The sequence below is a fragment of the Barbus barbus genome, assembly GCF_936440315.1.
Source record: "Barbus barbus genome assembly, chromosome: 20".
Taxonomy (NCBI): Eukaryota; Metazoa; Chordata; class Actinopteri; order Cypriniformes; family Cyprinidae; genus Barbus; species Barbus barbus.
Window position 1 is genome coordinate 16,177,002 of NC_136748.1, and position 14,661 is coordinate 16,191,662.

The following is a 14,661-nucleotide window of genomic DNA, read 5'->3' on the forward strand; positions in this document are numbered from 1 at the left end:
TAAAGCCAGAACCATTCATTGTAAACCTAATTTTAGAATGTTTTCATCTGATGTAAAATCTCTTTTTACTTCTTTTAAGAATGTGTCCAAACCTTTGAATTCAAAGGCTTCTAAAACATTAAACAGGGGGTTTTGTGTGTGATGATATATCATGCTGATTTATGTTGCCCATATATCTACGTGATGTTGTTCGTATCCCCCTTATTATTTTTCAAGTATTGTAATGTTTTTGATTTGCAATTAAAAAAAAAAAAAAAAAACAGACAGACACTGCGCATGCGCTGTACAGCGACCAGATCTCTGACAGGCTCTGTACCTGACCATATAAAAATATGGCCTTGAACAATATATACATATATAAAGTATGGCGGACGTAAGAAAAAATATAAAATAGCTTCAACTGGTATGAGGTTCTGTTCTTTTCATAACTAAAAGATGCACTCTGTATTGGTAATTTCAAATATTTGTCCTACATTTTCCTACAAAAATTAAAAGCAACTTTGGAAAAAAAAAATACATATAATTGATGATGTACACAAAAGAAAATAAAATAAAATCCACCGTTAATAATTTTACTATTGGTTATAAAGAAATTTATATAATTGATCAGTTTACAAATAACAACTGGGATCATTTTATTTACTATTAATTTATATATAATTTATGTTTTTTTTCACATAAAATGTGGCATAGCAAAAAATTGCAATATATACAGTAGGGCAGGCAGAGTGAAAAAAATATAAGACCTTTTTTCCCTTTTCTTTTCAGAATTTAAAATATTTCACACGCTTTAAAAAAATAAAAATAAATAAATAAAAATAACAGCCACTATGAGAAAATGAACATGATGTCTGTGTGTTTCTACATGGTGCAGGTCGCCCCTCACAAGACCTGCTCTGTCAAACAATTCACTTAGCAGTAATAATTTTACAGTAGTAACAATAATTGTGGAAACTGTGGTATTTTGGTGAAAATTATTGGTTACCAAAAATAATTTTATCAGTTTACAAATAACTGCTAATCCTTTTTGCCCTTCCAGTTGTTTGCTGACGTAATGACGTAAAATCTCCTTTTTTCTAGCGGTGGCCACTTTTCTGAATTACTATGATCAAGTTCCTACTTATGGTCAACAAACAGGGGCAGACTCGACTATCCAAGTATTATGAACAAGTGGAGCTCGGCAAGAGAGCAGCTCTGGAAGCTGATGTGGTCAGGGGATGCCTCGCGCGGAGAAAGGAAGAGGTCAGTCACGTTTCCCAAGTGAATGGTTAACCACATTACTTGGATCACTACACTAGCCATTGTCTGCAGTGCAAAATAGTATGAATAGATTACTAAACAGACATAAAAAATATGACTGACCCCTCAGGGCAGCTATAGTGATCAACACAGAAACTGCTGTTGAACTCGAGATGTCTTTTGTTATTTCTTCTTTCTCAGTGTTCATTTGTGGAGTATAAGGACTACAAACTAGTCTATCGACAGTACGCAGCACTTTTCATTGTTGTTGGCATCACTGAAAATGAGGTTAGCTATATTATTGGTTAAATGACAAATTACTGACATAATTGGGAATTAGTTTTTAAAGTCTGATTTATGGTCTCTTCCACACAGAATGAACTCTCAATCTATGAGCTTGTGCACAACTTTGTGGAGGTGTTAGACAAGTATTTCAGTCGTGTGGTGAGTACTGACATTTTGATGAAAGAATATTACAACTTTCTGAGAAAAGATATAAATTAAATAGTTCATTTATGATTAAATGGGATTTCCTTTCTTGACAGAGCGAGCTGGATGTATCCTTTAAAATTGTTATTACACAGGAAGTATTATTGACCAAACTTGACTATGATTGTCTGATTATGATTGTGATGCATGTGTATTTATCTGAGGGTTTCATTCCTTAATGCACAATCAGATCATGTTCAATTTAGATAAAGTACACATTATACTTGATGAAATGATCCTGAATGGACACATTGTGGAGACAAATAAGAACTGGATACTGGCACCACTACTGGCCCTGGACAAGATGGCTGAAAGCTGATCCAATGCAAATGAGATCTCATATAAATGTTTTTCACTTGTCTAAATTTAGGGTTCATCTTCCTTCTACAAAATTACAATTTTTGATGTGACCTGTAATAATCCCAATGCATTGTCAAAGTGCCTCCAAAAATGTAACTAGCAGAAAATCCCCAGAATTAAATACAACGAAATGTGAATCACATTCAGGAACAGAAATGTGTGTCAGTTCATCAGCAGCAGGAAAAACAAACAAGACAGTGTTGATACTTTGCAAACATTTTAATGATTATTTTTGGAGCATACACATTTGAAAATATTTGTTTACTTCAAACTGCAACTTGAGTTAAATAAATGTTTATAATATACAAAGAAAATACAAGGGAAAGCACAGCTTGCTTTTTGCTTTGTCTTTTTTTTCTTTTTTAAATGTGCCTTGCACACAGAACCAGTGTTTCTGTATCTATAGCTTTATTGTAAAATGACACAAATGCACTCAGGGACTTTGATCCTTTAGCAGGGCAATGAACAGTTGAAAACATACTCACACAGTAACAGAAGCAAAAAGAAAAAAAAGAAAAGCATGTGCATGATTGTATGCAGACAGATTAAGTAAAACAAATGAAAGAAAAAAAATCCTAATATTTCAACAATGCAGGCACTAGTAAAACTTAAAACCTGTTAAGGAAATGCCCAAACACTCTATAGTTAGCTCTACAGAAGCAGGTGTGCTTGTGTCCAGGGTCTGACGCTGCAGATGGTGATATCTGGGTCTGAAAAAGATCTATGCCAAAATTTACACTGGACCTGGAGTAAATGACAGTAAACACAGTAGGTGAGGAGAGACTACCCTGGCTGCCAGCGGCTCAAGCCCTTAAAGCAGTGAGAGTGACCTGGGAAAGGCCTTGTGAAGCAGTCAGTGGAGAAGGAGACCCTAATCAGATTCAGGAGCTAGTGGAGCTGCGACGGGACTGTTTTTCCTGTTTATCTGGGTACATGTGAGGTGCTTGGGGAGAAAGGATTTCATCAGAGCACAGCTTTATTTTCTGCAACAAAACAACAGGCTTCACCAGTACAGGAGTTGGTCAATGATGTAGGGAGAGCATGCTCAGTTGAGGTGGAAGCCCTTCTCCATAGTGGCAGCAAGGAGGCGCTCTCTCATGATCTCTTCGGAGGAATATTCCGGCAACTTCAAGTAGTGCACACAAGTGTTAACTGAAGGGTAGCTGGCATCTGTTGCATCAACCTAGACAACAGCAGGTATGAAGAGAGACGGTGTTAGCTCGTCTTAATGTCATCTTAATGGCTGGGTTTTTAGTGTCATGGATTTTAGTATGCTTGCGTACCTTCCGGACTACTGTGAGACGTGGATGGAGGTTGGCCAGTCCACCAGGGGGCAGGGTCGAGCAGCCTGTGGTGAATTGGAGGAAGGCTTTCCTCTCATCCGATGACATTCCACACAGCACTCGCACAAAGTGCAAGAAACCAGGACTGCAATACAATTATATCAACATGATACACACAGTCTGAAGTCACCAAAAGAAGAAAGCTGAACATGAAACCTTTAATTCAAAGGAGTTTACATGTACCATAATGTTCTGCTATTATATGTTTATGCATTCATACATTACTACTACAACAATATTGCAATAGCTAAACAATATGGCACATAAAAAAAAACTAAATCGAGAAATAACCGTAGTGGTCTACCTGTCCCGTGTGTAGCCAAGTTTAGGTTCTGTGTAGTTAACAATGTCTTCAGCGGTCCAGGATGGAGACTGGTTGCCACACAAGATCATCTGCACCTCTTTATGACTAAATGAGCTGAGCTTCTCCATAGGAAACACCTTGTTAAAGCCCTCTGTAGCAAAACACATACAGACTGCCATTAGAACAAAAGATCAAATAGACAACATATTTGAAACTAAGAATAATGTTGTAACGAATGTCATTTATAAATCAACTGATATTTGAAATGTATATCTCCTAAATAGCCAAGTAACGTGTATCCCGAGCATATTGAAAGTACAAGGCATGAGAGTATTTGAGGCCTGCCAATTCTGTCGTACCTCTAAAGGCTTCCATCTGCTTCTGGATTCCTGTGTGCATGCAGAAGTCAAACATGAGCTCTACGTACTCCTCTGCGTTTTCCATGGTGACCATCTGATGAGAGGACAGCAGAATTATTAGCATTCATTCATGTCAAAATAAACATTTACACCATCATTCAAAAGTATGGGGTCAGTTTTTTTATCTCTCTTATTCTCACAAGGCTGCATTTATTTGAACAAAAATGCACTAAAACAGTAATATTGTGAAATATTACAATTTAAAAACTTTCCATTTCAATACATTTTAAAACGTAATTTAATCCTGTGTTGGTAAAGCTTTAGTGTCACACGATCCTTCAGAAATCATTCTTATTGCTGATTTGGTCCTCAAGAAAATGGTCATTGTTGAAAACATTTCATTTAAAAAAAATTTTCGGACCAAAAACAACAACCTTACTGACCCAAAAATTTTGGATGGTAGTATAATATTATCAAGATGATTTTATATCAGGTTTTAATTTTATCAGGAAGTAGTGGTACTTAGGGTGATAAGCACTGCCGTACAAACAATGCATTAGCATGACTACAAATACACCATAATAGATAGTGTGTCTGGACAACATGTGACCTACCTCATCCTCTCCATTAGGCTTCAAGTCTACTGATGAGAAACCATGTACTTTGGATGATGGACAGAACTGGAAATTTAATCTAATAAAAATAAAACATTAGATGAGTAACGTCTATAAATAAAATACCCTCAAAAAAGCAAGGAAGTAACATCCATGAAACATCTCCAAAACTAATCTAATTATACAATTTAGTATGTAGTAATATTAATTAACATGCATTTACTAAAAGGTTGGGTTTGGTTTTTATGAGTTGCTTGTAATTATGGATAATTACCTGTTATTAATCTAGTAAGTATATCCACCTGATTTTTCCCATAAGAGCAGGCGTGGTCATTTGTAAATTTTATGCGCGAGGCTACAGGTATCATCCGCTTCCAGCTATTTTTAGCTGCACAAAAACAGCTCGTTTTGTTGCTTGATATTGAAATCTGGTGTATTTTACCATATTTTAATGTATTATCTTAATTACGAACAGTGGTTTGTAGTGCAAACAGTTCTCCCGTTCACTGCACTTTATTTTTCTCACTATTTCCTTACAGCGGCTAATGAACCGGAAGTATGGCACATTCACAGAAAACGGCTTACTTCCACGTTGAAAAATAAGGTGGATATGACATGTATAACAAGGAGACCGTAAAATAAGTGTTGCCTAATTTTCAGTGATTAATATACATCGCTCACCCTAAATCTTCTACACTAAGTGGTGGGCCAGAGCCCATAGGGTTCTTCAGCATGAGATCCTGAAGCCGTGTGTTCTTCTCATCCTCTGACAGACTCTTATTGCCCAGGATCTGTCTGCGCTTCACAGACAGTGTCTTCAGCTCTTTCAGGAACTTTGCTCTGTGAGGATTCACCAGTTCAAAGTCCTCCCAGGTCAAGATGCCGTGATACCAAGCTGGTGGCTTGGGCTTGGGTGGGTCAAGGATGAACTCAGACTTGGAGTCTTCATCAAAGCTACCCACTGAGTAAGTGTCCTGACCCTCCTCAGTGGAGGCTTCGGACTGGATTTCAGAGAAGTGGCAGTCCGACTCGACACGAGTTTGATAAAGTAGCTTACTCATGTTGCTTTTGATATCGCCCATACAGAGCAGTTTGAAGAAAGGCTGGGATATGGGCAGATCCACGAGCCGGTTGTCCTGGATGCATTTGGCCAGAAAGATGCCAAGAAACAGGAAAAGCTTGGTGATACGCTCCAGTTCATCACTGTCCTGAGGGAAGGGAGCAGGGAAAAGGCCGCAGGAACGTTGTACATAATAGCCTGGTGGTTTCAAGCCACCGCCCAGATCCACCTGATAAACAATGAATAAGTTCATTGATCAGTCAAATCTGTCATATCTGGGCTAGTGCCTTAAGGTAAAACAGCCTAATACTCACTTGACGTGACTCATCATCTGGGAAGTCGTCGTCACAGAGCCAGATACCAAGGGAAGTCCTCTGGAACTCTGCAGCCACAAGAGCATAGAACTCCAGGGTGGGTCCAAGACCAGTGCCCTCCTCCCCCTGGAACTCCACCTGTGCAAAACAATCATCATTACCAGTCTTCATCAAATAGCTTGAAATAGTTGCTGTAGAGCAGTGTTTCTCAACCCGGGGACCAGGCCCCAGCAAGCTTACATAAAATAATTTCAATAAATATAATTATTGAAACACACAAACTGGTTGTGTTTCTTTTTTACAGCTGCACCACAAATTTAAGGAAACAGATGGCTGAAAGTGCATCCCGTTTGTTTTCTTTATTTTACAAAGGCACAGTTTTGTTCTTATTGTGAGTAGGTCTGCCCTCCACCAAAGATTTTTGTGATCGACTAGTAGACGTTAATTTGAAGCGATCGGTCAACTAATCGCACATTTATATACCGTAATAAACCATGCAATTCATAATAAGGAGCCTTTAATTGCCTATAGTCTATCGACCATCGATAGCTTTAATCGATTACATCTCATCAGCTATTTTGTACTATAGCTACTTGTTCCTGATTTTTATCTTGTTTTGTTCTGAATACTGGTAAAATTTAAAGGATTTGCTAACAATGTATAGTTGAAAATGCATCTTAATGCCATGTGTACCATTGTTCAATTCAACTCTTTCAAAGTGTTATATTGACAACATAATTTGTAGTGGAAAGAAAAAAAAAAAACTTTCACTAGCGGTCTCTGACTTTTAGGCCCCACTATTTTTTGCAAACATTATGTTTTGGCGTTTACCTCCAGTACAGACTTTCTGTCAGCATGTATCTGCATCACACTCTCAGCCCACTCCATCATACTCTCTCGGCGAGGCACCTTGACACGCTCATGTTTGAGCCGACCTACACGGAACTCGCCGGGATCATCACGGCGAACCGTTGTGGATGGCCGGGAACGTTCCATAGTGGCTTCTCTTCGGTTCTGGAGCCAGACAATAGCCCTAGAGAGAGATGCAAGTTCTCAAACTACAGTTTCACAGATTTATTATTGTAGAATATTGTATGAAGTAAAAATTTCTTTCAATACTGCAATCACAGACCTGGAGGCTCCAAATGCAGTGCAGGTAAAATAAAGCTGCCGGGTTTCAAATGGTATGAGGAAAGGACACTTGCTGGTTAACTGTTCACACCAGTCTGGGAGAGCCCCACTAGCCAGGGCCAGTGGCTCCTACAAGTCAAAACAAAAACACAGAAATCTTGACTGTCACTTTTGAACAATTTAAAGAATTCTTGCTGAATAAAAGTATTAATTTCTTTCAAACAAACAAAAATCTTCCTGACTCTACAACGTATATAACGTGCATCATTAACACATCATATTACCTCAATCTGCTGCAGGATTTTGGTTGTAATTTTTTTGCTGGTGAATTCCTCAGGTGATGCATTGAACTGCAGCTCATCCACATCTACACAAAGAAATGTGACTTTTAAATGCATAGTAATAAAAAAAACCCCATTAAAGACAATGCAGTGCAGATGAACTCCTTACCTTCCTGTAGTGTGCGGCCGGATGAAGGTTCTCCTCCGATGGTAAAGAGGATGCGCAAAAGCTGTAGTACGTCCTCTATGCTGCAGGCACTCTGTCCTGAGCCCGCCTTGGCCTGAGCCTGCTCGCGTGCAGCACTTAGGATGTCACAGCTCTGCGTGGCGGACAACGTCCCTGAACTCAGGCCTGAAGATCTGCAGCCACGCTCACAGAAGTCCTGCAAAACCATATACGTACTGTTAACACAAACTATTCGTAATGTTTCCTCCCAACCCTTTTATAACAATCACAACAGACCTATAACAATGCAATTACTGCATTCTTTCAAAATTATAAAGTTTATGGCCAAAGACGACAACAAAAACTTAAATCAAAACAAATAGAGAACGTCCACAATGACACCTAAAAACTTTCATGGTACAACATTTACACCCATGTAGGCATTATAATTTACATAAGGACAGCAACAACTGTCTAACAGGTGGCTACACAAGTGACAGTTAAGAAATAGAAAAATACTTGAAAAACAGAGAAGGGAAAATAAAGATGGTATGTATAGATATATATGCACATCTGATGGCATTTTATACCTTGTATGCAGCTATGAGCTGCGAACAATTTCTGTTTTTCCTAATACTTTTATTAGAGCCGGTTAATTTCCAGTGGCGCAGGAAAGTTGAGTCTGCATTCTTCTGCATGTAGGTTATCAAGTCATTCTTTGGTAATTCATCTGTGCCAAGGTACTGTTCCACATGCTCTACAGACCAGCAACCCTACAACAGGAAGAACCAAATGTTGGTCTTTCCTGATTGTAAAGTCTCACGCAATACACATGCATTACAATAGGTTTTACCACTAGAGAGGCCCATGCATTTAACAATAGATACCACTGGGAGTCATTTCACAGTCTGCTGGCTTTAAGGTTAGTGACGGGTGACGGACAGTTTACTGAGGAGCATTTACACATTGGGGACAGCCACAGAAAAATCACAGCCAAGATTTCAATGAGCCGAAGAGAAGCGAATGAAAGGAAGATAGGTAGAGAGATAGTGTGAAGCAGTGGTGTGTTAAAAATGTGTCATTACCATCTTTCCACTCTCTCTTTCTTTGTCAGAATCCTTCAACTCCCTGTACATTATCCTACAAAAAACAAAAACAACGTTTATTAACAGATGTCTAGGAGAAAACATGAAAAAAAAGGGAATTATTTTGATACAAAAAACAACTGAAATGCGGTGGCAGCTCGTCAGGTCGTCAAAATTGAGGTGAAAATGGGAGGAGGGAGGTCTGTCTGTCTCAAAATGTGCATTTTTTTGTTTGTAATTTCACAGCTGTAATATCATAACTTGCTACTGAAGTTGGAAAGCGCTGCTTTTCTATCGTGAAACGCGAATGTGCCGAATCTGCTGATGTAATTACAATCGCTAAGTGATAGAGAAGGGGAGGCTGGGGGAGCGCTGAGCTCTCGTGCCTCCGTTGGTAAAAAAACAAGAAACAACAAAAAATAGGCCAATCAGCATTGAGTGTTCACTTTCAGCGCTGGGGAGTGTTGAAAAAAGGCACCTGGCAAGGGAGGCTAATCCTTCTGATATATCAACCAATCGTTATAGAGACGTAAATAACATGATATTAGTTTGAACGTCTCCCGCTGAACTGATAATTTACGAAGAAAGTTACTTATGATTAGTAGCGATTTTGATTATTTGATCGCCAACAGATTTACCAAGCTGTCATTCAGTGTATATACAAATTAAAAATAAAGGGAGAACACTGGATGTAGGCTACAGCCATCGGTTTCTGAATAAAGGCAACCAAATAGCCATTTTAAAATGGTTAAGCAAATATGTTAATAATATTAATAGGCAAGGATCCCCAGACCAAGTGTGCCTCCTCTATTTCAAAACCCACGAGCCGCCACTGGTGAAATTATATACTCACGTATACGTAGGTTCCCAGATGCGTCTAAGCTTGTCGGGTTTAATAGCACCATTGCATGAGAGCTGGAGAAGCTTTTGGACATAATAGAAAATGGTGGACTTGTAGTTGTTGAGAGGTAGTTCTACTTCTCGAGTTGTCCCAAGACCTGCTACTTTCAGGATGAGAGCCAGACGGGGTGAAGGCGTGCACTCCACCTCCTCCTGCACCTCTGAGCGAGGTGTACCTATAAGCACATTAAACATGAATCACAATGGATTGCTGTGTCTGACTCAGCAGCCAACCGGTGTTATTGTTATTACTAAATTACTAAAAATTACTAAATTAAACATTAATATATATATAAATAAATAGTGCAATAACACTGCAGCCAACAGAGTGCTAAGAACGTAACCTCTTTCTACAGCACCAACATTACCTGGTGGAGGGATTTCCAGGTCTGTAGTTTGCTGGACGTTAGTCCGGCCTGGTCTTGGATCAAATGCAGGTACTAAAGCAGAAAACTGCCTTTTCAGCACAAAGTCGTCGTCCCACGTCCTGCGCCGACCCCCTTTGGTTTCATACTCCTCTTCCTCCTTTCAGTCCACCATTGAAAAAGCAAAGTAAAGCTCTCTTACACATAATGCTCAACTGCTTGTAAATGTGAAACACATATTTCACCTAACCAAAAGACATGCTACACAGAGGAACCATGCTGGTAAACGAGCAAAAAAAAACAAATACATTCCTAACCAATAATTACACCACTATTCACCAGATAAAAACAAAAAACACCAATTTTCATGTAACCCAGAAAGGAGAACATGAAGAAAACAAAAAATAAAGGATTTCCACTGTACTATTATTGAAACTACAACAGGTTTTACCCTATGAATATGAACGTGGTAACCAAGGTTGACCCTGGACCGTACCAAAACTTCCTCATACTCCTGTTCCTCCTGATTGTCATCCTCATTCTCATCATCATCGTCATCTGGCTCTGGCAAGTCCTCCTCGTCATCCAACTCAGCAAGCAATGTATTGGCCCGACAGCTGTCCAAGAAGTCTGAATGACAGAAAATCAATGAAAATAGTCAGCTTTCATACTGCAAAACATAAATCAAGGAGATGAATTCAGAGAATAAGACTGCAAATTAGTTTAATAGGCAAAAACATAATATTAGAGATTAATTTGCCAAAAAAAATAAATAAGCTGACAACAGGGCATGTACTAGAACAAGAGAGGATGAGGGAAAAGAGAGTGAATAATAAGTGTAACATGGCCTACCATAGAGGGAAAACTCAGCCTCCTGACCTGTGTCACTTTCACTAGATGTAGAGGTCAGGCTGGTCGTCAGCGTGTTACTGAGCAACTGGCCGACGGACAAACCTGTAGTTGCCGTGGCTACATTATTGCTGCTGGTTACTATGGAGGTGGACATTGTAACAGTTGAGGTGGTACCAGTGGTTGTAAGGTTAGGAAAGCTCTGCGCACCCATGAGAGGAGAAGCTGCAAACAAAACCCAAAAACTGTGATTAGTCTCCAAAAAGAACAAAATAAGCAAGTAACTGAAAACTGAAAGCTCGCTCTACAAACTAAACATGCTTCAAATGGCTGCAATATGCAAATCATGGCAAAAAAGTTGAGTCATGTTAATATTCACAAAACAGTTAAATAATCCAGAGCAGGATGCAAATCAATACTCCTACAACAAAATGGTTGCAGTTACATAAACATGAGAAAAAAAAGTAAATATAATTTCCTGAAAAGGCCAGACAAGTTTGTAAATTAAATTGTAAATCCCTCAACCAGGGAACTGGGGCTCACAAGGAGTACTTTAAATAATATTAAATAAGACAAAACAACCATTAAAATAAGCTTAAGTCAAGACTTTTTTTTTTTAATAACCCCCTCATTAACTGTTTGTTTTCTATGAAGAAGAGTCAGGGTTCTCACTATCAAGAAAAAAACATTAATATATAATGTGGCATAATTTTAAAAGTGTGATTTGTAAACGAATAAAATCTTATAATATTTTATTTTGGTAGAAACAGAGTAAAAAAAAAAAAAAAAATCCCTATTCAGTAAATGACAAATTACTTGGAGTAAATTCATTGGTTAAAAAGAATTTGAACAGTGAAGATCATTAAGATCACGTCTCTAAAACGTCCGAAATTCTGAAACTTGATTTTAATCGACTACCGTAGTTACTTTTAAATTTGCATTAACTAGGAGTGCCCATAGATTAAAACAGAACTCAGGCTAAGTGCTTTTGAATATTGTTGTGGACAATATAGATCTATGGAGTCAAAAAGGTTGAGAACCACAGACCTAAACTGGAATCGGCTGTTAGAAGAATGGGTAGCCAAAAGATACTCACTGGCAGTACTCATTACATTGCGTCCCAGCGTGTTAGTGTTGTTGTCACTGCTGCTTCGGCTCAGGTTCATGTTGTTGGTGGCATTGGTGCGAGACATGTTGGGTGCTCTGCGAACAAACGACTCCATCAAGCTGGCCTCTCGAGAGGACAAGTTGGGGACACTGGCACTGGAGCTCATGGGTGCTCCAGCTGCCAAAAGTGAACTAACGGAGAGCCGCGCACTGGTGGCGGAGCACAAGGGCCTCTGGGATGCAGCGTCCTTGCTAGATGACTCGGAAACAGAGCTGACGTCCGGTGAGCTCACACTCACGATTCCCATAGAGATGGCCGTCGCCTCGGCCGACTGTCTTGAAGTGCCATCGGGTGCTGGTGTTTTACGTTCGCCACTTTCACTTCCTGTGTCTGCAGTTAGCGTGCTGGTGCTGGAGGCAGAGCCGGCTTCGGCTGTGGAAAGCACAACTATCGGTTCTTGTCCCTCCGCCCCTCCAACGATGCCTACTCCCTGCTCCAACAGGCTCTCGACTCTGCGCTCCACTCGGGTGGAGCTGAGGCTTATATCGCTGCTGCTGGCCACGCTACACACCGAACTGCTACTACCCTTGCGGCTAGAGGAACTGGCCCCCGCTGTGGAGGATGAGCCACCCTTGTCTGGACAGTTATTTTTCACCAGGCTGCTCCAGGACTGCGGCGTTCCTGCAACAGTGGATGAAACAGGTTTGGGTGACGGCGCTGACTCAGGGTCGTACCCTGGCGCAAGCTTGAGGTCAAACTTCCCTTCTGCACCCATACGATATGAGTTTGAGCCACCGGCATCCCAGGTGACATCAATCCAGCCTGGAAAGTGGGGGAGGGAGGGGGGATATGACGGGTGAGACCCAGCAAGAGAGCAGAGAAAGACAGCAGCAAGTCAAAGACAACAGCTTTTGCTCGACACTGGACCAGAAATAACGGAATGAACCAAAATCATTGGATGAGGTCAAATTGACTTTTATATCTCTGCAAAACCTCTCCAGTTCATATTCAAAACACTGACAATCATCTAAGAAGAAACCCAAATCACTCTGGTCCAGGTGAAGCAGTGAGGTAGAAACATGAAGCACAGAAAATGACAAATCATTTTTTTTAAAAAGCAGTAGAATTTTGCAAATGCCAAGCTACAAAGCCACTTAAGAAAAAGAACAGAAGAATCATTTTGGTCAGTGTCAAATACAATTGCAATGGAGTTCATTCGGAGCTTGCAAATTGTGACATCAACATGCACTTGACTTGACTGATGGAGACAGGTTAAAAAGGCTGTTTTACACACACACACACGGCTGCTCAAAGAATCAATAGCAACAGAGTGGATGCTTAAGATAATACGAGTAGGAAATCAAAAATGTTACCTGTTAAGTTGGGGGGGAGGGATAAAGGTTGCACTTCAAAATATTAAACAAATAAAAACAAAAAAAAAGTATGGAATGACAGTTGCAGAGAGCAAAAAGTAGTAATCTAACACTTATCACTGAATTTTAGAGTGTGAAACAGATTTTTTTATTTTTTATTAATCATGCAGAATAGAAGCAAGAGGAAAGCACCACATCAAGAAGTAAACAGGAAGAAAGACTGGTTTCAGATCAGCCCAGCCATAGCTTACCTTTAACTAAAAGTATTTAAGATACTTGAAAATAAGAAGGGCTGATCTGAAAGCAGTCCCTCTGAGGCATGCTGGGAAAACAAGTCCAAAGTGATTTAACTTTTGTTCTGTTTTATTGTGTGAACGTCAGTAATGGGCAACTCCATCTCCCCCCCTCACTTGTGATGGATTTGCTGCAGAAAGCTTCTCAAAACATGCAAATGCACTTGATGTTCACAATTTGTTTCCCTTAAACATTGAAGTACCACTGAACTCCATTGTCGATTGGCCAGTAAAGAACTTTTCATGTAGAGGTCCGATGCAGTGACCCCTTGAACACTGTTGTACAGAAATCTGCTACGACATAAGCATTACACATTGTGCTGTCCTATACAAGCTATCAACGGTTGGATGCACACACTAAAAACCACAAAAGTGACACCGGTCCTCACCATTATGAGCCTCTCCAGTCACAGTGCCCTCTCCAGCAGGATTGCCATCCTGGTCCCTCCACTTCCAGTCTATACCGCGCACCACACGTGCCCCTGGTACAATGTACTTCATCACCTGAGAGCGAAAGAGCCGGCGCTGCCTTCTCAGGTTGGCCTCTGCCTCCTTCACTGCTTTTCCTGACAATGCAGAACAAATCTTGACTGATTGGAAACATGAGCATAGACAAAGCAGTCTCTAATTAAAATAGCGTGCAATTAAGGATGGTCATTTTTCTTTTGTGATAGTGTAGACAAATTAAAATAAGCTTGCTAAATAGCCCCTTTTAATGACTCCGTTCCCAGTTCATTTAATTTACATAATCCAATGCTATCGTGATGAGAGATGACTCAGCATGAAATGGAAATTTATTATCTTACTGTGAACAATTCAATTATGTACGTTTCATTTTTTAACCATGTTATTTTTAATCAAAATGTCATAATTTGATTTTCTCTCTGGTGACTGGACAGCTCTAATCATTTAGTCCAGGGTGGTCAATCTCACAATCTCTCTATTAGTGCTACTGGATTTTAGCACCGTGTTTGACACATCAACCACAACATTCTTTTAAATAGACTAGAAAATTATGTTGGCGTTAG

At 39.7% G+C, this 14,661-nt stretch overlaps 2 protein-coding genes across 9 annotated transcripts in view; one reads left to right on the forward strand and one right to left on the reverse strand.

The window, feature by feature from the left end:
* LOC306886649 (AP-4 complex subunit sigma-1-like) overlaps nt 1-2,149 on the forward strand; it is a 3,438-nt gene extending 1,289 nt beyond the window's left edge. Inside the window, exons 2-6 of the mRNA XM_079443941.1 lie at nt 1,081-1,242; nt 1,441-1,527; nt 1,615-1,683; nt 1,785-1,796; nt 1,919-2,149. Coding sequence (XP_079300067.1) covers nt 1,105-1,242; nt 1,441-1,527; nt 1,615-1,683; nt 1,785-1,796; nt 1,919-2,047 — 435 coding nt within the window. The 5' untranslated portion in view covers nt 1,081-1,104 and the 3' untranslated portion in view covers nt 2,048-2,149. The remainder of the gene's footprint in view (nt 1-1,080; nt 1,243-1,440; nt 1,528-1,614; nt 1,684-1,784; nt 1,797-1,918) is intronic.
* Nucleotides 2,150-2,292: 143 nt separating this feature from the next.
* Nucleotides 2,293-14,661, reverse strand: part of LOC306886639 (E3 ubiquitin-protein ligase HECTD1) — a 34,472-nt gene continuing 22,103 nt past the window's right edge. For 2 of the 8 annotated variants that reach the window (XM_079443920.1, XM_079443921.1), the window contains exons 24-42: nt 14,023-14,199; nt 11,956-12,789; nt 10,863-11,084; nt 10,462-10,640; nt 10,014-10,170; nt 9,599-9,821; nt 8,746-8,800; nt 8,251-8,433; nt 7,664-7,877; nt 7,498-7,580; nt 7,215-7,342; nt 6,914-7,115; nt 6,083-6,220; nt 5,390-5,997; nt 4,709-4,787; nt 4,095-4,188; nt 3,736-3,886; nt 3,372-3,516; nt 2,293-3,271 (exon numbers count right to left, since the gene is read on the reverse strand). In XM_079443920.1, coding sequence (XP_079300046.1) covers nt 3,134-3,271; nt 3,372-3,516; nt 3,736-3,886; nt 4,095-4,188; nt 4,709-4,787; nt 5,390-5,997; nt 6,083-6,220; nt 6,914-7,115; nt 7,215-7,342; nt 7,498-7,580; nt 7,664-7,877; nt 8,251-8,433; nt 8,746-8,800; nt 9,599-9,821; nt 10,014-10,170; nt 10,462-10,640; nt 10,863-11,084; nt 11,956-12,789; nt 14,023-14,199 — 4,010 coding nt within the window. In that variant the 3' untranslated portion in view covers nt 2,293-3,133. The remainder of the gene's footprint in view (nt 3,272-3,371; nt 3,517-3,735; nt 3,887-4,094; nt 4,189-4,708; nt 4,788-5,389; nt 5,998-6,082; nt 6,221-6,913; nt 7,116-7,214; nt 7,343-7,497; nt 7,581-7,663; nt 7,878-8,250; nt 8,434-8,745; nt 8,801-9,598; nt 9,822-10,013; nt 10,171-10,461; nt 10,641-10,862; nt 11,085-11,955; nt 12,790-14,022; nt 14,200-14,661) is intronic. The other 6 variants (XM_079443925.1, XM_079443923.1, XM_079443922.1 and 3 more) reach the window with 6 other exon arrangements.